At 53.2% G+C, this 21,492-nt stretch overlaps 1 protein-coding gene across 1 annotated transcript in view; it reads left to right on the plus strand.

Annotated features, from left to right (window-relative positions):
• The window catches only part of RNF220 (ring finger protein 220), a gene marked incomplete at its 3' end in the record, with an annotated part of 162,260 nt that overhangs the window by 89,463 nt on the left and 51,305 nt on the right, over positions 1-21,492 (plus strand). The window contains exon 3 of the mRNA XM_062617337.1: positions 1,926-2,000. Coding sequence (XP_062473321.1) covers positions 1,926-2,000 — 75 coding nt within the window. The remainder of the gene's footprint in view (positions 1-1,925; positions 2,001-21,492) is intronic.

Genomic DNA, 21,492 nt, shown 5'->3' on the forward strand with positions numbered 1-21,492 from the left:
CATGTTGATGTCCCTGCCCTTCCCAGTGCCTTCATTTTCCCACCTACCACAGGGCAAAAGGAGTCACAGGGAGGTCCCAGGCCACAAAGCTGACTCTGCCAGGCGCATGGGGCTTGCTTTGGCTTTCACCTGCCTCCCCCTGCTCGCTGCTCCCTCTCTGTTCCCTTTCCTTTCGAGCAGGAGCTGGGTCTTGTGGTGCCCTCACTCTGCACTTTCAGAAGGGAAACACTCCCCTTCCCTGTTTCACTTGTTCAGTGCCTTGACTGGGTTAGTTGGGAAGTGCCCTTTCGTGTCAGTGCTACCACCACCTAGGCAGAACTGGGAAGAGAAAGCAGAGGGGACATGGAAAGCCCAACTCCTCCTTGGCCAGCTTCCAAACCAAGCAAGTGGTCCCCAAGGTGTTTCCAGCTACTCCCTGAAAAGGCAGAAGGACACAGGAGGGCCAGACTTGCTTGGAGGCTGCCTGGGGATGCTCAGGGAATGTAGTCCCTTGCAGGGCAGCACATGGGCTATTCCTAGCAAGTCACCCTATGAGCAGGGGACTGGGAGCCAGGACTTCTCCACTTGGTCACAAACCACCCTGAGGCGCCTCGATCAAGTCATAACCCTGTTCTCCACCTTCATGGGAAGGAAGAGGCGAGGGTATGTGCACCAAGCATGCAGAGAGCTCTGAGCTGCAGGAAGGGAGGGATGTGGGGAGCAGGAGCAGTTGTTCCTGGGGAGAGGAGGGTTGTTTTTGTAGCAGGGAGCAGGGTCTAATGTCTGTTGAAGATGACTTCTCAGAGTGCTGAGGGTGATAGTGAGCATAGCCCCTTCCTACCGTATAAACACCGATGAGTTATGGGTACCCCAGCCTCTAATTATGCAGTCAGCCCCAAATAGGCTGTGTCTAACGAGGCTGACAGACTAATATCTCAAGAACCCTTAATGCGTTATCATCTCTTGCTGTATGACCTCATATTTATAACTGCTCTGGTGGGAGGTTGAGAAATGTCCTTCTCTTCCCCCAGCCCCCTCCCCAACTTTCCCCCTCCTCCCCGGAGCAACAGCTCTTCAGCCTCATCTGTTAGGATCAGGAGGAGAGAGGCGACTTCTCTCCATCCATCATGAGTGGGGTTTGCGCTATTAGATGATTAAAGACATTTTTTATAATATTTGGAAGAGGCTTTGAAATGTCTCTCAAACAGTGTGATTAATGCCTGTTAACCCTCGCCTGGCCAGGATGGGGTGGTGGGGATGCGCGTGCACCCTGGGGCAGGGCTCCCTGGGCACCGCAGAGGTCACCCAGCCGTTGGGCACCCCGAGCCCTGTGACAAGGTGTGATTCATGGGCCCGGGGCACCTGCAGGAAGCTCCGGCCTCCAGGCAGTTCCTAATGCACCGGGGACTTGGTGGTTTCTGAGGCTGCAACGGTCGGGGCAGGAGGAAGCAGTGCCTGCCCCTTCCCCAGTGCTTACAGAGGGGCCCCGGGGCACTGCTGGTCCCAGTCCATCAGCCAGACCAACCCACACCGGTGCTGTGGATTTCAAGGGTGGGAAGAGAGAGGATGTGAGCAGCCTGTGCCCCTTCACCGCTGGCCTGAGCTGGGCGGTGTTTGCTTTCCTCATTTCTCCTTCTTTTTCCTCGCAATGACTTGCTCTTAGGGACAAGTCTCCTCAGAAAAGAATCATGGGCATCTAGGTGCTCCATTACGATCCACCTTCAGGATGCTGCATCCTTGCTCAGAGTTTGCCATAAAGACCAGTGGGGCTGGGGGACATGTGCCAATATTGTCCAGTATCTACCAAAGGCCAAATCACTGACATTCAATGACATTGGTTCCCATGGGGAGTGGAGATTTGGCCTCAGATGGGGGAAGGACACCCTCCTCCTTTGATCACAGCCGCAATGTTTCATAATCTCAATTTCTTGTCAATTGATTGCCAGATAGAAGCGACAACCAAAGAGGGCCCCAGGCGTCTGCAACTGCCACTCATCGTATGATTTTAACTCTCCCCCTCTGTAAGTTTGCATTATTTTCTTGTTGTTGTTGTTGTTATCTAAAGAAACCTCCCCTCCCTCCCCTTCCAAATATGCTCCCGGAAATCCCAATGCCCTTGTCAATTCGGTGTTCAATGTACACATAGCTGAGAAGGGTTAATGCATGATTAATAGGTGTTTTATTAAAATGGTTAATCTGTCATGATACAGTCCAAAGGATCAATAGATTACTTATAATCATGGCTTAAAATCATCTTTAGCACTACTGCTTATGGGCTTAAGACCTGGGGCAAGATGCTTAGGGGACCTGGGAGTCTCCTGTTAACTCTTTCTAACCCTTCTGCCATCCGAAGTGTGACTGCAGACAGAGGAAAGCCAACACAGGGCTGTACATTCCGTTATTGTTAATATCCACCTTATGATTTATGGGTACTAAAATTGTCACACCTGGGCAACAGAAAAGGGAAACGGGAAGAAGGAGAAACTGGGAATGCAGCTGGATAAATGTTCTTTGTTAGGACTGCCAGCAGCGCCCGAGCAGAGCGAGGCGGGGACATGGCTGGGCTGTCTCTGATCCATTAGTGCCGTCGCAAAGCAGCAAGCCTTGGCCAAGCATCGCCCCATCACAGCCTTGCTCCGTCACTAATGAGTTCCAGCCTTGCACGGGGATGAAGCCATGTGGCTGGTGTGAGGCAGGGTGTTGGTAGCCAGGGAGGACCAGCCCAATGCCACCTGAGCCCCTTCCGTGTCCTCAGCGCCAGAGGGTGCTTTCCCTGCAGATGGATGATGATGTTGGGTCTGGTTGATGCAACCCTTTGGGGTGCCTGGTCCAAGCTGCTGTTTGATAACTCCAGCACTACCATGACAAATCCCAGAGATGCTGAGCTGCCGACCCCCAGCACAAGGTCTCTGCAGGAGGAGGTGCTGTTTAGACAGGCTGACACGGGAGCAGCTGAGCCAGTGCAGGCGGGGGGGAGCGCAGCCCCCTCTCTGCCCCTTTGCTGCCCCACAGCATCCTCTTCTCCACAGCAGAGGAGGGATCCTGGGGTCATGCAGGAGGTCTGTGGTGGAACCTGAATGGCAATGTAGAGGGCTGCACGAGCACTGCGCTCTGAGAATGAGGCACCAGTGAGTGGTCCCTGAGTGATTTTCAGAGCCTTGGCTATGGATGTTGGCTGTGCCACTCATGCAATGGAGACCCAGACCTGCTGCCTAGTGAGCAGAGCAGACGTTGGTGTGCTGATACCAGAAACCCCTCCCTGTGCTTCCTTTTCTCTCTTTGAGACGTGTGTGTGCAGCCCCAGCACCATAAGCTTGCCCGACGTTGGAGAACCTCGCTCAGAGGCTACTGGTTGCTGATGCTCTCTGGCAGTTTGGCCACACCAAGCACCATCACCACAGCCTTCTTCCCTCACCTCCTTGCCCTGCATGGCGGCTCTGCCCCACTGCCCACCAGGCTTTGCTCCCTCCCTGATGCCCCAGCCCATGCCAGCCAGCTGGCCTTGAACCATAATTCAGGTAAAATTAAAGCAAGTTCATACCATTACTTTCTCCTTCTCTTCCCTGCCTGTCCTGCACTCATCCTGCTTCAGAATAACTCCCTCCTGGCAAGAAATCCCAAGTCTTGCCCCATCCAACTGGTGGTGAGTGCCTGGCACAGGGGTCCCAGCCAGCCTCCCACCCCCACCGGTGCTCAGCATGGGGCTGGGAGGAGATTTTCCAGACCCCCAGCGTCCAGCCCTCTCCATCCCTGCCTCATTGCTTATTTCTGGCCATTATGCTCGACAGGGAGAATTTGTTTCTGTCCAGAGCAGATCCCCAGACAGCCTCAAACCCCTGAGGATTTATCATCCTGAGCATTTGTTTGTGGGTCTCCAGGACCCTCTGCCCCACAGCCAAGCCCAGATACTTCTCTGTCTCCTCCATGGAGCCTGCTATCACCCAGGAGCACTGACCCCTTTCCTCCCCTATGGATGCCCAGGCATGCAGGCTCCCTTGCATCCCAGTCACACACAGGCAGGATGCTGCAATCACAGGGGACATGTCCTACCTACTAGGATGGTGATGGCTGTGGCTCCTCTGGCTTTGTGGTTCACAGGGCTGCTGAGCAAGGTAGCCCAGGGCAGAACATACTGGGTTCCCAGCACAGAAAACCCTTGGGATAATTTGGTCATATTCAGCCTTCCCTGAGATCACTGGCAGGGGAGCCTGGACTTCTTGTCTCCTTGCAGCTCCCACACTGCATCCCTGCTTGCAGTCCTGCTCCATGGCAGCCAAGCATCTGGGAGGGCCAGGAACAAGTAAGGCATGAGATTTTGAGCCCCCTTTCTTGTCTCGGGGTCAGCACTGATGTTCCCTCAAACAGCATCGGCTGCCTGTGCCGAGTGACAGCGGGGTGAGTGGGGCCAGCGCAGGTGCCAGCACCACTGCCTGCCCTCTCCATCTGCGCAGATGCTCAGCTGCCCTGTGGTCATGATGGGGAGGATTTGAGGTCGCTCTCAACAGGTTCAGGTCTATCAGGACAGAGGTAGCAGTTGGCACAGCAATTAGGTTTGCATTAGAAAGCTACTCTGGAGGCTGCTGGAGTGTGATGGAGAAGGAAAGGGATGCAGGATTGGTCCACCTCATCCGCCTCATCCCCTCCCTGGCTGCCCACATTCCTCTGCAGCAGCACCAGGAAGGGGGGGGAACCAACCTTTGGCACCTTTATTGACACTCCCTGAGTTCATACTGTGCCTCTACAATCTTTCCCTGAGATTATTAAGAATTAATTGATCACTTTTATATTCCCCCCGATACCCAGTGCTGCTCCGCGACAGGCAGCAGGAGGAGGGAAGGAGCCGGGAGGAGGGCGGGGTGTGTGTAAAAACCACACTGATAAATGTTAATTACTCTTTTACAGCCCCTGTCAAATTCCAAAGCAAGTCGTAAATTCATTAAACTCTAACGGATTAAGCACATGCAGCTTATTTAGTCACCATAAACAAGATCATTTGGATGTTGATTTTCCCCTTTTTATTGCTGCAGCAGAAAAAGGGGGGGGGGAAATCAGATGAGGGAAGCAATAGGTTGTTGCCAGGGAGTCAGAAAAGTTTGGATTTATTTCCTATCTTGTTTTCTTGCTCTGTAGCAGCTCTCTGCAGCACATCAGTCTGCGGGTTGTGCGTGGGCAGTGTTTTGGAGGGAGCATGGCCTTACCAGGAGCTACATCTGTGCCCTGAGCGACATGGATACTGCATGGAATTTGCATGGACAGCCCTAGGGTGGAGGGGCTATGCTGCACAAAAGGTCTCCATGTCCTCTCTGTGCCACATGGCTGCCTTCTTAGTGCTGAGGCTCTTAAAGACCCAAACAAGGTCTGGGTACCAGAGGTGGGATGCTCAAGGACCTTTTGGTGGTGGTTTTGGGCTGGGCTGGCTGTTCTCCAAGGGTAGGTCATCTCTAGCAAGGCTCAACCCGGCCCCTGGGATGCAGGGATCTGCCCTTAGCCACTGTGCAAGGGACTGCACAGGCAGAGTTAGCATAAAAGCATCTCTGCAAATTCTGGGATGTTTCAGCTCGTTTAAGTGCTCTCCCCAAGGTGCTGACTGTGTCTAAGTGAGTGAGGTGTGTCCCCATCCAAGCCCAGCCATGAGAGAAGAGGCCAGGAAGGGACACCATGCTGGTGGGATGTGATAGGGCACCTCTGGCTGCTCTGAACACAAGACATTGCCCAGGGTCTGCCAACCCACTCAGTGAGCTTGCCATCTTCCACTTGCATGTGTTAATAATGCTGACTGACCTCCTGAGCTGTGAAAGCAGGGGAAAGAGAATAAGAGGAGGGTCATTGGGATTAATTAATACTCAGGGCTTTAATTATGAGTTTCTTCAGCACTGGGCTTCTAATGAGGAACAGGCACTGAAGCAGCCTCTAGTCCTGCTGCCCCCCAGCTGGCCCGGCTGAGATATCGAGGTATCTCCTGCCTCCTTGCAGAGAAGGTGTTACTGGGAGAAGGATGGGAGTTAGTCCCTGGCCACCAGCATCTCTCACTGGGGCTTTTGGCTGTGTGGCCAAGAAGTCACCGCACTGCTGTATAACCCCATCTGTGCTTCGGACTGAGTGCTGGAGACCTACTGCCACCCCCAGCACACCCAGCTCCCTGCCTTGGTACAGTACCTGAGAGTGGGATGGGGACAGGAGGTGGCCTGGGGGACCAGAGGACCTCGATGGATGACACAGCCCAGCCTCCGGTGAAACTACATCTGGAGCTGCAGGCAGCCGTGTGCTGCAGGCAGCAGAGGGAACTCTCAACACCTCACCAGATATCACTGCCTGCCATAAAAATACAGGGCTTTTGCTTTAGAGGCTTCAGCAGCACTTTGTCTAAGGGGAAGATGGGCACTGGAGGGGCAACTGCCTTCCCCCAGCCCCAACTCAGTCTGTGTCTCAAACAAGTACAGCCAAGAGGGTCTGAGATGGGTATGTACGTAACCACCATGGTTCTGCTGCCTTCTGCATTTGCCTTGTAGGGAAAGAGGAGCCACAGAAGGTCCCAAATAGGGCAGTGAGGGGGTGCCAGCCTTCAGAGCCCCATTCCCAGCAAGCATTTCCTTCCTCTATGGCAGGTATAACATGCACACATAAGTGCCCGCAGAAGCATCCCTGCCCACCAGGTCCCTCCGTGCATTCCCACTGCACAGAGGTGCTCTCTGGAGATCTTCCTGTGCTTGAGTGTGGACGGGACATCCAGGGGTTAATGGAAGGAGTGTGCCCCATGCTAAGCAGTAGCTAACAGCCACTAGCTAATAACTTTATGGCTTCAAAGCAGGGCATTTATCATGCTGAAGTTTGTTTATGCACTAGTTGTATGGCGCATTATACCAGCACTGTGTTTGGCTGATAAATTCTCCTTGACAAGCGAGGCTAGCAATGGGGACTTACCAAGTCCAAAAGACCAGTAGCTTTTTCCTGAACCCTGCTTCATGAGATAAGGATGTTTTTTCCCTCTTTTGTTTTGGAAGGAGGAAAGAAAAAAAAAAATGACAACCTGTAAACTTAAAAGAAGGAGATTTTCGTTCCGCTTAAGTTGCCTGATTCTGTGGTTCCCCAATGGGTCATGGTGGGGACCTGTGGGGCTGTGTATGAAGACCTCTGTGCTGGCAAGTGATGCCAGGAGATATGTACATGTGCCGATGGGCACTGACACCTTGTACAGTGTCTCCAGAAACAGCCTATTTCAGTCCCATCTGCCTTCAGGGAGGGTATTTTGGGGGTAGAAGTGTTAGAGGACACTCTGGTAACCCTCCAGTTCCATCCAGTGTTTCAAAAATGAGCCATAATTGTAGTATTCATCACTATTTTGTGGTTGTGTGTGTGCGATTTCTTGCTGAGCAGCTGCTGCATTCACCTGTACCCCCTCACTCTGGGTTAAACTGCTTTAATCCCACCAATAATAATGACCTTCACATTTCTGCCTTGCTCTACCACAGGAGCCAAACCCACTTTGCAAACATTAACAACCTCGGCCTCCCAGCTCCGTGCAAACATGATGGGTCAGGATTATTTTTCTGCTGTGGCGGTGGGGAAACTGAGGCATCGAGTAAGGCTCTAGCTGCTCTGAGCCTACCCAGAGGGGCACCCTTTGCTTTAACCAGTAGACCAATTTGGACCAGTGTGAGCTTTCCTGGGTCTCACCTGGGGAGCAAGACTGCCTGACTGGTGGGATGCAGCAAGATGGACCCTTCCAAGCCCTGTTCCAACCTGGCCTTGAACACTTCCAGGGATGGGGCAGCCACAGCTTCTTTGGGCAATCTGTGCCAGCGCCTCACCAACCTCATAGTGAATAATTTCCTCATAATATCTAATCTAAAGCTGCCCTCTTTCCATGTAAAACCATCTGCCCTTGTCCTGTCACTACGTGCCTTTGTAAAAAGTCCCTCTCCAGATTTCATGTAGCCCCTTTTAGGTACTAGAAGACTGTTATAAGGTCACCCCTGAGCCTTCTCTTCTCCAGGCTGAACAAACCCAGCTCTCAGCCTGTACCCAGAGCAGAGGTGCTCCAGCCCCCTGGTAATCTTCATGGCCTCCTCTGGACATGCTTAAGCAGGTCCCTCTTGTGTTGGAGGCCCCAGAGCTGGACACAGTACTGCAGGTGGGGTCTCATGAGAGAGGAGTAGGCAAGAAGAATCCCCTCCCTCGACCTGCTGGTCACATTCCTTTTAATGCAGCCCAGCACACAGTCAGCTTTCTGCAAGTGCACACTTCTGGGTCATGTTGGGCTTCTATGCACATCTGCAGGTGCCCCCCAGTGAGGGCATCTTACCTGTGCACACCTCTGCGCGCATGTATGGGTGAGCATAAACATGTATGCATTGGTGCACTGTGCATCTCCATCTCTGTGCAGCATTAGGATCCACCCACGGCTGCATCCCCAGCTGTGTAGCCATCTCCATCTGCGTACCTGTTGCATCCCGACTGTGTACCTGTGCTGTTGTGCATGGCCCTAGCTGCGGGTCTGCATCGCTGCGTGCAGTGACCCTGCAGGCTGTAAATACTGGCAGTGTGGCGGGGAGGTTGAGCGGTTTATGGCTCAAGGTCAGGCCCATGAATCATAAAAAGGTGTCGGAAGGAGCATTAAGTCGTAGCCTTCGCTTGGTCTCTGTGTGGTTTCAGGCGGGGCCCTGGAGGCAGTGATTAAAGGGTGCACCTTCCCCTTTCAGTTTTACGGTAAAAGGAAAGCAGTAAATTAGAAGCCCACAGGCTGGGGCAGGCCAGGTCCCGCCAGCACAACAACCAAGTGAGTACCTGCCGTGCGCCCGGAGACCCTGCCACCACCTCTGCACCCACAAGCAGCATGGTTCGTTCACAGCCCCTTCCCAAGGCAGCTCCTTCCCAAAGGACAGGGTCCAGATGTGTGTTGGGCAGGCGGCCATGCTCATGGTGGTTACATCCCTCCATCGTTGTCCAACTGACTGCTTGGTATGGTCAGGAATGCTCAGCCCTGCTCACCCACAGGGCAGCAACACCTCTTTGCTCTGCATCTTTTTACAACTCCAGCTATAATTAACTCAAGTAATAAAATTTTTTTAATCCAAATAGATACAATTAATGTTTAATGTCCCTGTTTTCTTGAGAATTGCCAGGACTATTAAGAGCTGAATACTGATCGAAGAGGTGAGGCAGATGTTTCTGCTGCCAAGGTGGGATTGTTGGGGCAGAGCAGAAAGCCCTGATAATGATCAGGGCTCTGCCCTACATCCAAACCTCGGGACAGAAAGTTGGGGCTGGGGAGAGCAGGGATAACATCCGGCACTGTGGGGCTGACCCTGGCCCACGGAGGAAAGGCTGAAAGATGCTTGAAGGATCCTGCTTTTTCCTACTGCCCAGCTATAGGTAGTCTCCAGCATTACAGCCTTATGGTGAGCACCCTTGTGGGGCATTGAGGGAGGTTTTAACTCCTGGAGAAGGGTTTTTAGGGATGGAGGTGTGAACGCATCCTTCCCCATCCTCATCCCAACAGCAAGTGAGATATGGGACATATGCAGTAACACTCTCCCCAAGGTGCTGCTGCTGCAGCCAGCCCCATAAGGCGTACGAAAAGAGCCGGGTGAGTTTGTCCATCGCCAGGCTGGTTTCCCCCAGCTCCTGCCCCCTTGGCACGGATGCTCACCCCCTGACCTGCCTGCAGGACCTGCGGGCTGCGGGTCAGGCTGCCACCACCTGCCTGGTATCTGCAATAGCAAGGGCTCGGGTGCAGGCAGGATGCTGGAGCACATCTGCCCGGGGGACACTGCACATCTGCCCGGGAGCACTGCACATCTGCCCGGGGACACTGCAGGTATCTCAGCCCTTATGGCCGCTGGCATATGGAGGGGAGGCTGAGGCTGGGATGAATGAAAAGCCCATGCACATGCTCTGCCCCTGTCCCCGGGCTGGCTGCAGCATTAAAAGTCTCTGAGGAAGGGAAGAATGGAGCCTAGCAGCTTGTTGGGAGGGAAAATACTTCTCCTCTCCCTTAAAAGAAAAAGTGCCTTTTCCCTGAGGAATGGCATCGTGGAGCCCTGGAATTGACGGGGCTGCCAGAACTGATGGATGGCACCGGCGGAGGGAGCAAAGCGGGTCAGCAGAGCAGAAATCAGCAGGCACAAAGAGAGCATCCCCGCTAACCAAGGCAGGCAGTGACACTCCGTGCCGGGCCTGGGCCCACAACAGCCCCCTCTCTGTTGGTCTGGAGAGCTGGCACAGCTGGGGTACCTGGGGTGCCATCCTGCGATGCCCCCAGGCTCACCCCAACTGCACCCGTTGACAAGAAGGGCCTTTCTTCATCCCTACACAAGCCCTGATTGTTCAGACGCTTCCCCTGCCACTGCCTTGTGCTTCTGCTCTTCCCAGAGGCAGTTCTGGGAGGAAAGGGAGGATTTGGAACATCTGTATGGCCAGAGCTGCTGGGGCTTCAAGGTTTCTAAGGGGGCTGAGGCTCCTCAGGCAGCTCCAGAGCAGGACATCTTGGTTCTCTTGGCATCTGCCGTGCATCTCCCCTTGCCTCAGTTTCCCCACTGGTGGCTGCATGCATTTGAGTCGAGGCACCCCAAGATTTGGGGAGCTGCATTGCCAGCTGCCCACCGCAGCCTCAGTGCAGGCAGTTGTTCTTCCAGGTCCTCTGCCTTCCCTCCCAGGTATACAGTATCTATCCTACCGGCCATCCCAGAGCTGAGAGGGAGGAATTGAAAAGTGGAAGCCTGGGCTGGTGTGGGTCTCTGAGGGCTCCTCCAAGCAGGGACCTGACCATGTTTTAAGGCTGGTGGGAGGAACTGAGCTTTCATCAATGGTGGCTACAGGAAGAGACTGAGAGACTGGGGCTGAATCAAGCTTAACCTCACTGGAACTTGTGTGCAGACTCTGCTTCCTCATGAGAGGACATGCTTCCCAGTAGGAGAGGGGACAGCAGCTTATAGGGATGCTGGGGGGATGCTGGCTGTTGTGTTGTGACTGGGACTCACAGACACCCACTCTAGCCTGGGAGCCTCTTCCTCTGCTGGCAGGAAATGTCTCCTTCCTGAGCACTGTCCATATCAGGCACATGTGGGAGGACAGGATCTGTCCCCATCAGCCACATGTGGAAGGGAAGGATCTGTCCCCATCAAGCATGGGTGGGTGGGCAAGATCAGGAATCGATCAAAGGATGGAGGCAGGCCATGCTGAGCAGTAGAAAGTGACAGCTCTTTTGGAGAGCTGGAGTAAAACAAGGGTGCAGTGAGCTGCAGGCTTGGGATCCAGGAATGCAGGCTGCTCCCTTGTCTCTTGTGGGGGCAGCAGGACTTTCCCCTTTCTTCCCCTAGAGCATAAAGGCAAGAACAAGCTCCTGCATCAGCTGAGAGGCCATAGCCCTTTGCCCAGGTCCCCCTGGAGAGAGGCTCACAGTGCCCTCCAGGGATGCAGAGCTGCATTGCCCTCCTGCAGCCTGGGGATGTGGAGCAGATCTCCCAGCAGATGAATGGCAGGAAGAAGCCCAGGAATCCTGGCTCCTGTCCCATGCTCTCCAGCAGGGAGCTGTTAGGCTGGAGGGACCTATCTCTGGAGGGATCTGAACCCCAGACTGACTTCTTTGCTCCCCAGCAAGCCCTGCTGCCGAGTCCCTCTGCAGCATCAACCAGCAGCTGCAAGGAGCAGTAGTGTGGGGAAGGGGCTCAGCTTCAAATCGATTCTGAGCACTGTGATAAGAATCTCTTATCACCCTTGTCATTGTAATGGCTGGGACTGAAATGCTGGGCTGAGAAAGGGCCAGATTTCTGCATGACTGGTGGTGAGGAGAAGACAGGGTGCAGCAGGGAGGCGGTGGTGGCTCTGGGATGAGGTCCTAGTGTTTCAAGCACCTGATTGCCCTCACCAATGATGACAAAACCAGCTCTCCCTTCCTTTCCCAGCCTTGAGGCTGCCCCATCACCTTGCCCAGTTCCTTACAAGGAAAGATGCTCCTGGTGACATGGGTAAAATGCAGGGATGAGTCCAGCAGATCCAGAGCATGCATGGGGATAAGGGACACACAGAAGAGCAGGCCAGAGGGCTGAACACTGCCAAGAGAGACCAGGAGTGAAGAATGGGAAGCTCTTGCTCCCACCTCTGCAGCTCCTTACAGCCTCTTCCCACCTCCCGCTGGGCTGGGCTCAGGAGCAAGGAACAAGATAGGCAGGAACAACCCAGGAGCCGGTGGAGTGACAGGGGTCTGGAATGGGTTTCCAGGCCATTGGGAGTTCTCTGTTCCCATTACTGTGCAAAAGCAGCTTTTTCAGTGGGTAAGGAAAAGGGAGCACTAAGCTTACGTGCTCTGGGTGGTATTGGGCTAAGCAGTGGCAGCATGGAGTGTCCTCAGCCCTGCAGCAAGCTCTGCCTTTAACCCCCCGTGCTTCTCCCCTGTGCGTTTATTCACAACTGTTGACTGGGATTCCAAGGTCATGCAGAGACACAGATGACATCTAAGGTTGCTGCAGTCCCCAGCATCTCTGGACCCAGAAATCTCTGCCTGTCTGCAGCATCTCCTCCTGCTCAGCCTTCCTGTGGTGTACAAGCCCGAGAAGATTAAACAGGGTCCTGCAGCAAGGCCACTGTTCCTCCTATAAACCGTGTCGCTGGGGGATGTGTTAGCTTTCCAACCTCTCACCCTATTCCCCTTTGCTGTGGCTGTGCAGGATGTCCTGCTGCCCGGCGGCCATGGCCATGGCCAGGCAGGGACCATGGTGCTGAGGAGGGCAGCACTGCTCCACAAGTCTTGCTGAGGGTCCATAGCTGCCTGGGCGGTTTTGCTGCTGGGTACACATTGTTGGTGGCAAAACAACAGACACACACACACACCATGCTTGGAAGATGCCCTGAGCCCCCTGCACACTGGTACCCTGCTGCTGGTGGCTTATAGCCAAGGTGAGGTACCCTCAGCGCTGCAGAGCTGGTTGCTTGCAAGCAGGGGCTGTATCAGGCTCCACAGTTGTTCTGCTGGCTCTGAAGCTACAGGCTCTGTTATTCTACCATGAACCAGGTCCAGGTTCCATGGCTGCTCCCGGCTTGGTGGCTGGGAAGCCAGCGGGCAGAGGTGCTGGTGTGGTGCTGAGCAGCTCCAGAGAGGCACCTTGGGACTCGCCTGTTTAATTCCAGGAGGAGCAGTGTCAGGTTGAGTGGAATTGGCCCCTCTGCAGGATTTATTCATTTCTCCTTCCCTCTGCCTCCTGCCAGGGGCTGAGCTAAGACCCTGCACGGCGCAGTCATCTCGCTAAAGCCAAGGGGGGCTTAGCGCTTAAATGGTTTTCATGCTGCCACAGAGTTTAGTGCTTGTCAACACGGCCGAGGTCTTGCCAAAGAGCCTTGACAAACAGAGCAAGGGGAGAGAGGGCACCAGTGCTGGGAAGGGGGGAGCACATGAACTGAGTCTCCAAACCACCCTGTGTACATGGGAATGTTGCATACCAGCTCAGTGTGTCCCCTCCAGCGCAGATTTGGCTCTCCCATGCTGCAGTAAGAGGTGCATCTGGCCCAGCTCTAAGTTTAAACCTCATGGAAACACGTTCATTAAGCCTCACTAATGTGAAAAAGCAGAGCTCACTCACGGTTTTCAAGCCCTTGCTCTTGTAGGCTCTTGCAGAAACAGTTGCATGCATATGAATATGTTTTGTGCTCTCTGTATATCAGGCTGCTTTTAGCACTGGCGTGAGCCCGAAGCTGGAGGGGCTGTGTGAGTGCCGCTGCAGTAACGTTCCGGCTCTGCAGATGGGGATAGCAGAGCTCAGAAACCAAGCCCAGCTCCAGATGCCACTTGGAAAGCTTGCCCTGCCTGGGGAGGGTGAGGAAGGCACCCGCACCTCCTCCAGCACCCCAGCCTGACCCGATGGGTGGAGAAGACCTTAAACCCATCTCCTTGCCTTTTGAGTGGCTGGATTTGGCAGTGATGGATTTGCTTCAGGCATGGGATAGGTCAGTTCGAGCTCTGGGACATAGATCTGACATGGTGCAGAGCTGGCAGCGCTGAGGTCCCCTGGGAAGCCACCCCACATCTCGGTGGCAGCATGGAGAGCCAAGGAGGCACATGTGGTGGGGCAGGCAATAGCAGTCCCCGAGATGCCCATCCCATGGGATGTGCTGCTGCCGCTGGGTCACTCCAGTCAAGCGTTTGAGCAGGACTGGGAGGAGAGCTGGGTAGTTTTATGGGCAGTAATAGTATTTACAGCCCTGTTGGCTGAGGCACTGATCCAGGGGGAAAGGAGCCGACTCCCTGCGAAAACCAGATTCCAACATTATTTGCCTCCAGCCTTCCCAAGGGCAGGATTGGCCCCATCCTTTTCTTGAAGCACCATTAGATGACCATTGCCCACAGGTCAGTCCCACCTGACACAGCCAGCATTCCTGTGCTGGTGAGGTCCTCACCTCACACTTCTCCATGGGTTAAGCCCTTGACTTCCACAGGAAGTGTCAGGGATTTTCTTTCTTCATCCCACTCCTTGGTTTTGTCCTGGCATCCCCAGTAACTGCTTCCTTGGCAGCTCCCCTGCCTGATGGGCAGCCCTGTGCACACCCCACACTGTTTTCCCATCACCTGCCATAGGCCCCGAGTGTTTTCACTTAGTCGACATAGGGAAAGGTTGTAAAACATATGTCTGCTTCCCAAGGAGAGAGGAAAACACGACTCCAACAGCTTGGTCCAGTTAATGGCTTGGGCTCTTGACTCCACGTTTGGTTTTGCAAGGACTTTGTTTTGTGCTCTGCATTAGCTGGCCCCCTTCTCTGACTGGACCAAGGTGTGCGTCTGGGGGGAAGGATGCTTGGAGAGGGGAGCATTCTCCTCACAGAGCATGGAGGGACTGTGTTGTCCCCCAGGTGCAGGCAGAAAGGAGCACTCCCACCCTCACGGGCTCCTCCCAGCACAGCTCCCCATCCATCCCATACATTTACCTAACGCTAATGAGACATATTGATTGGAATGATGGGATTTGTAAAGGTCGCAGGGTTAAAGTACATAAAACCAGCCTTTCTGGAGCTGCAATATCAGGGCCGATGGGTCTGGTGGGAGAGATTAAAGGCCTCGTGCTGCAAGAATGGAGAGAGCTGACAGCAATTACATTTCAGATGTGTGCATAGTTATAACCCCCCCTCTACAAGACAAGCGACCATATCCCCACCATTGGAGAGCAAGTCTCCACGCCCCCATCTCCCTTTCAAGAGCAGGATTTCAACAGTGGAAATCAGGGAATGAAAGAATGGAAGAAAGGCAAAAAGGGAGAGAGAAAGACTGGAGATCCCTTTGGAGAGGTGGTGCCAGCCCCATCCCTGTGGTTGGGCTTATACCCCTGGTTTGGGTTTCCCAGCTGAGCTGTTATAGCACCACTGAGCTAAAATCACACTGGAATGTGAACTCTGAAAACACTGCAGTCCCTTTTGTTAGGGCAGGACTCCCACTACTGGTAATGAGCTGGCAGGTCATTAGAGCTCTATCTGTCCCCTGGAAAGGTTCACGCTTGAGGGCTGGAGGAGTCCAGATCCCTGGAACCACAAGTGCAGTTGGCTGAAGGTTTGTCCTAGGACAGGGTTAACAGGTCTTGATGTAGGAGACAAATGGATCTGGACATCACTTTGTATAGAGATGTTTCTCAGTCACATCCTGGGATGACTGGGAGCTCAGTCCCTTGTGCTGTGCCCATCAAAGGTATCTCCTGGACCTGAAGGTCCAGCACAGCTCTGGTGGCATCACCTCACCATCATCCCTCCTTGCAGGCCTATCTCTGCACCAAGTCTTTGGTTGAAAACAGAGAAGAAAACACAGCCAGGGCAGTTGTACCACCTGAACATTGTGTGGTTTTAGCATCATGGGCTCCTGTGCTGGTTCTGAGGTGCAGGGGAATAAACGTGTGCCTCAGTGGAGGGAACAGGTAGACAGAGACAGAGGCTATGCTGTGGGATACACTCATGTTAAGGAAGGATTATTGTCGACAACATCACTACACACAGAGACAGATAAATTAGCTCCACGACCAGGCTTCATTAGCCCAGGCTTAAAGCCAGGAGGAGGTCCAGCTCAAGGGCCTTTCAGCCCCAGCTCATCTTGACTTCACATCACCCACTGTACCTCTCACAGCAGGATTAACACCAGAGGTGCCTGGGACTCAGGGAACCTGGCTCCATCTGGCATCACACCATGCCCAGAACATGAGCAGGGGCTGCACTTCCCCAGGGATGAGCCTCAAGATGAAATCCAGCAGAGAAAAGGAGCTGTCTACCGTGCAAGGAAGGAGGCACGTTGCTCTCCTGTAACTGTAGCTGTCTCTGGCTTAGAGCCTTTCCCTGGTGACAAGGCAGGGTTTAGCACATGGCATGAAGAACCAGCGATCGTAATAGCCCTGCAGAGCAATTGTGCACAGCAGCTTTCCCTTGCTGCCCATTCACACATGCTGGAGCCTGAAATCCTCCCCAGAGCCCTGCCAAAGGGATTGAAGCAGGAGCATCCCCCAGCACTGCAGCTCACCGCCAGTCCCAGGCACCTACCATGTAGCTCAGACTTTATTTATCCCTCCTGCTCACACTCCTTCCGTCTCTCAGATGGTAATGAGTGGTTTGCACTGGGAACTAAATGAAGTTGATTGCCCACTGGTGTCTGCCATTAGTGGTAATTAGTTAAAACATCAGAGTATAAACAGTAAATTGGCTCTAATAATTAATACTAGCACTCAAGCATATGAGAGACACAGAGACTGGGAGAGAAGCAGCGGTAAGCTTGTAAAATCAGCTGGGGCTGCTTTAATTAAAAAAGAAGGAATGTAAGTAACACAGTATTGGAAAAAGGACAAAAGCCATCAGGATCTTGCTCGTTAGGAGCATGGTTGTGTCTCCCCTGGTGTGCAGCAGGGCCGAGGGCTTGCCTCAAGCCTTGGGTACCCACCGCTGCAAGATGCAGAGGCTGCTGCATCCCCAAGGTGCTGGGAGACCACTTGTGTGATGAATTTTAACCTTGTCACCACTCTCCCGGGGCAATAGAGGGGACTGTAACATGTGGATCTGCTCCTGCAGATGTGAGGTGAGCGGGGCAAATGGGTGGGATAATCCCATGGGATTTTTCAGGACAGGTCTTCTTGGATCAGAGGGGCTGTCTCATTCTGCTGCTGCCTGCTTAATAAAGGCACCATGCTCCTCTCTATCCTTCAGCAGCAGATAGTACCTGAGGTGTCCTTTGGGAAGAAGGAGCCAGCAAGAGATGGGTGGGTCCTGCTGAGGAAGTTTGGCTTTACTCTTAGAATAACCATTTTTTGCCACCCTGCATCCTTCCCCTTCTTCCCCTTGATCACATTCCCCTTCTGCTAGCTGGCATCTATGGGGGGTTCCCATAGCCCTCTGCCTTAAAAATGACAGTAGTAATAAAATACAGTGTAAAGCAGTACTACTGTTGGTGCTGAAGTGATGCTGAGCACCCGGGCTCCCAGGGAGGGGGTGCAACATGGTTCTCCCCCATATAGCAAGTGTGCTGGCTGCATTCCTTGCAGTCCTGGCTCAGCAGAGGTGGTAGAGATGCGGCGTTTGGGGAGGAGGCTGCATGTATATTGCTATTAATCATCCCTGCGTACGTTAACCATGCTAATGTCGTAAGTGACAATAGCCCATCTCAGCTCATGATTTAGGGTCTGTGAACGGAAGCCGGGCTCCTGGGAGTAAATGCGTGAATCCTCCGCTGGTACTAAACCTTCTAATAAATCTAACGCACACCAAAAAGCCCTGGGCACTAAATCCCAGAATCCGGTAATTGAAACCCTTACGGCTCTCAGGAAAAAAGGTAACTGGTGAGTGGAAGTGAGTGTGTGTTTTTACAGAATATATATCCTATCTGCTCCTGATTATCTCCAGCAGAGACAAAGGAAACCTGGAGCCTCCTCGTAAAGCGCCTCGTTCCACAGACCTAGAATAATACCTTTGAAAAGAACCGAGCAGGCTCAGGCTGCAGGGTTCTGTGCTCTGCAGACCCGAGTAGGCAGGAGGAAGGAGCCATGGCTGCTTGCTGCATCCCACTGCTGCCCCAGCCATTGGAAAATGCCACCAGGAATGTGGTGGTCCATCTGGCTGCTGCCTTGGGCTGTAGTGCCTTGGTGTCATGGGGATCAGTGGGTTGGCATGCTTAGGAACAGTCGCCAACCTATCCTGGCTTATGTGTGCTTTTGCACAGGTTGTTAGTACCAGCAGAGGGGTATCCCTGAGCTGTCCCTGCCTTACAAGTCATAGGATGTTTCCATGGGGCTCAGCATCTCTGCTGAGGTGGGGTGATGCAGGGCAGGGTAGTTGAAAGTGTTCCTCCACCAACCAGCTTTTCAGTGCAGGGAGCAGCTGGACAAGCAGAAGCAGAATGTGTAGGTCTGGTCCTCACCTCTGAGACTGGAGTGTTTGCAGGCACAAGTAAGTTTGTGTTGTATCAGTGATGAATTCAGCATCTTTCGCATGGCTTGCATGTTTCTGGTAGCCAGTGCTGAGGCTGTTTATTGGTTTGTTTGCTTGGAAAAAAAAGATCACATTGGTGCTTTATTCTGCTTTTAATCTCTGTTACAGACCACTCTGTAATGCCTTGGCAGGGGACTTAATAAATATAGTCATTTGGATAATGAATGGTGATGATACAGGCAAGCCTCATGGAGGTTGCAGAGGAGAGATGCTGCACAAGGCACCTGGCTGTGTTTGGAGGCAGGAAGACTGTGTCCTCCCTGGGATCGACCCTCTGCAAGGTCCCACAGCCCTGGCTGGTGCCCGGGACTCAGGGGTTGCCCAGCCCTTTCCTAGTTCAGCATCCTTCACCATGGGAAGAGGGCTGAGACAATCAGGGATCCATGCAGAGCCCAGTGTCCTGCTTGGCAGTAACCATGAGCCTGTCACCCACCAGGATTGGCACGTATCCGGTGTCCCTGCACCCTGGGGACCCGGGAGCCATCCTGTACACGCTGCAGCATCGTTTCATGCAGCACTTCTGTACGATGGTTTTCTGCATGATATTTCTCAGAAGCAAAAGATAACTGAGGTTTATATTCCCTCTCTTTTTACCTTTCCATTTACTGCTACCTGTCTATCTCTCTCTATTACCATGGATCATCCTCACAGCCTCTCTTGCCATCTCCCACCTTCCAGAACCCACACGCCTCCCATCAATGCTGTTTGCACACAATGCAGCTGTTTTTAGGTGCCACACTGCCGTAACATCCACCCATCTGCATCCCCCATCTCATCCCATCCCATCCTTGGCCACTGGGACTGTCCCCTTGGGGACAACCACAGGATTTCCATTGCCTCTCCCTTTCCTCCCAACCAAACCTGGGGGGAGCCTGAGCACCCTCATTTCTCAGGTCACCGCTTGGCTAATGGTCTATTAATTTGTTCAGTTGTCCCCTGTGAGCCAAACTCAATTTCAGCCCGAGATTCCTCCCTGGCTGTCAACACAGTGATGGATAGGACGAGCGGCTGTCACTGGCAGCCCCGCCGCCCGCTCGGCACACGGGGTACCCTCCTCCTGCACACCGGCCCTGCTCCGCCACCTCACACCCAAGGATCTGTCTCCAGCAATGAAAAATGACAGAAATATTTAAGGACAAATAAGGTTTACAAACCCAATTTAAAATTATTACGGGAGGCCCTGGCTGCAGATGGGCCCAAGCTGATTCGCGGCGGCAATCAAATCGAATTTCCTTATCGTTGTATTATTTTAGGGCGTTATCTGGCCCCATAATGCAGTTATAAATTCAATTTCATCTGCGAGCATTCATTGTTTACTGTCGCCTGTTTGCCAGGGAAAATGTAAACACTTCGCAGCCCTTGGCTGCAAAATTAATTTCTGGTGGAGAAACGGGAAAGGGGAGAAAAAGGTGGAAGGTGCCAAAAAATAGGAGAGAGAAAACAGGAAAGGTGGTGGTGGGAATGCGGCTGGGCATGACATCAGGGATGGCCAGGGCACTAGCATTGGTTCTGCTGCTTGTGATGGTGAGGTGCTGGGGCTGGCTGCCACTGTGGTGGGACAGCAATGGATGGGATGGATTCATAGGGATGGGTACCCAGGCGGCATCAGCCGCTCTCACCTCTCATCCCCACTGGAATGTTTCTCCCCTGTGCAAAAGGAGCAGAAAAAATACTCAGTGACCTGCTGGGGCTGCCAAGGGAAAGTTGAAGGTCTCCCATTAATTCCAGACTAAAAATGACAAATTCATCTTCTACGACAATTAAATGAAGTCAGTAATTGATGCTAATTGATCTTCAGCCGAGAGGGCTCTTACTGCTTTGCCATGCTCTCCCCCATTCTCCCACAGTCCCCCCCTTCCCCACTCCTCCTACCCACAGCCCCTGTCCACGGGGATGTTCCCAGGGCCCCAGTAGCCACTCTGAGCCTGCCCAGCCCAACCAGCTCCATTGCATCCCTTTCTTCTGTCCTCTTCTTGGAGTTTGCATCTCTTTTCCTTCTCCTTTTGGAGGCAGGTACCAGGCCTGGCTGTGTTAGCGACAAAGGATTTATAGCCTACAGCTGTGTAGGTTTCCACTTAATTTTTATAAGCCCAGCATAAGAGCCAGCGGGGGGTAAAGCACACTTGGATTTTCTCTACTTAAAATATTACAATGTTAGCACTTTTGCTTGAGCCTTGAAAAGGGGGCAGTGGGGGGGCTGGATGCATGTGTGTGTGTGTGTGTGTGCGCATTTGGGGAGGTTTTTTTGGCGTTTTTGTTGTTTTTATTTTTTCTGGGTTTTATGAGAGCCCTTTAATCTCAAGCCAATATGTCAAAATCAAATTAAGGCTTGGAAGGGGAGCAGGCTCAGCATGCCAAGCTTGCTCGCTGGGTTGTAAATGTACAATTGTTTCTGGGAGCTGTTATTAAAGCGATGTGACTGCTGCCCATTAAGGGACCCTGACGTCACGTCCTCAAGTGGTACTGGGAGGAGAGGGACAGGGCTTCGCCATGCGGTGGCCATAGGGAAGGGGTGGACCCATCATGTCCCCTAGAGCAGAGTGGAGGGATGGTGGCACCAGCCCTGGTGTGGATGGGGTGCTCAGTGGCCACAGTAAAGTGACCATTGGGAAGCCCTGGGGACACCTGGGGACATGGCAGAAGAGCAGGTTGAGACTTCCTCCAAGGAGCTGTCAAAGGGACTGGGTTTGGGGGGCTTGCAGCAGGGTCTGTGTCTGGGAGGTAGAAGAGGTTGCTCAGCCAGAACTTCCTCTGGCCCTTCTGGAAAAGCAAAAGAGGGAAACCATAAGAGGTTTTTTTAGTGATTTCTGATGAAAAAGTCCCTGTTTGCTTTGGTTGAGAAGATTGTTTCTTGTCCAAGCAAAACCCTTTCAGTGGGGTGGTGGGGCCAGCCAAGACCCCCACCTGCAGAGCCCCTTGCAAGGTATGGAATAGCATTGCTATTTATTGTGGAGCTGGAGTTCTTAGCCTGGTTAGGGGCAGAGGGGACAAAGAGCCTCATACATAGTGGTTACTGGACTCCCTTGATGCGGAGGCAGGATTTGGGGTGCTCTGGTGTGAGGTACATGCTCTGCAGGG

This window comes from Pezoporus occidentalis, unplaced genomic scaffold, assembly GCF_034315485.1.
Source record: "Pezoporus occidentalis ecotype Australia unplaced genomic scaffold, CSIRO_AGI_Poc_V1 ctg194, whole genome shotgun sequence".
NCBI lineage: Eukaryota > Metazoa > Chordata > Aves > Psittaciformes > Psittacidae > Pezoporus > Pezoporus occidentalis.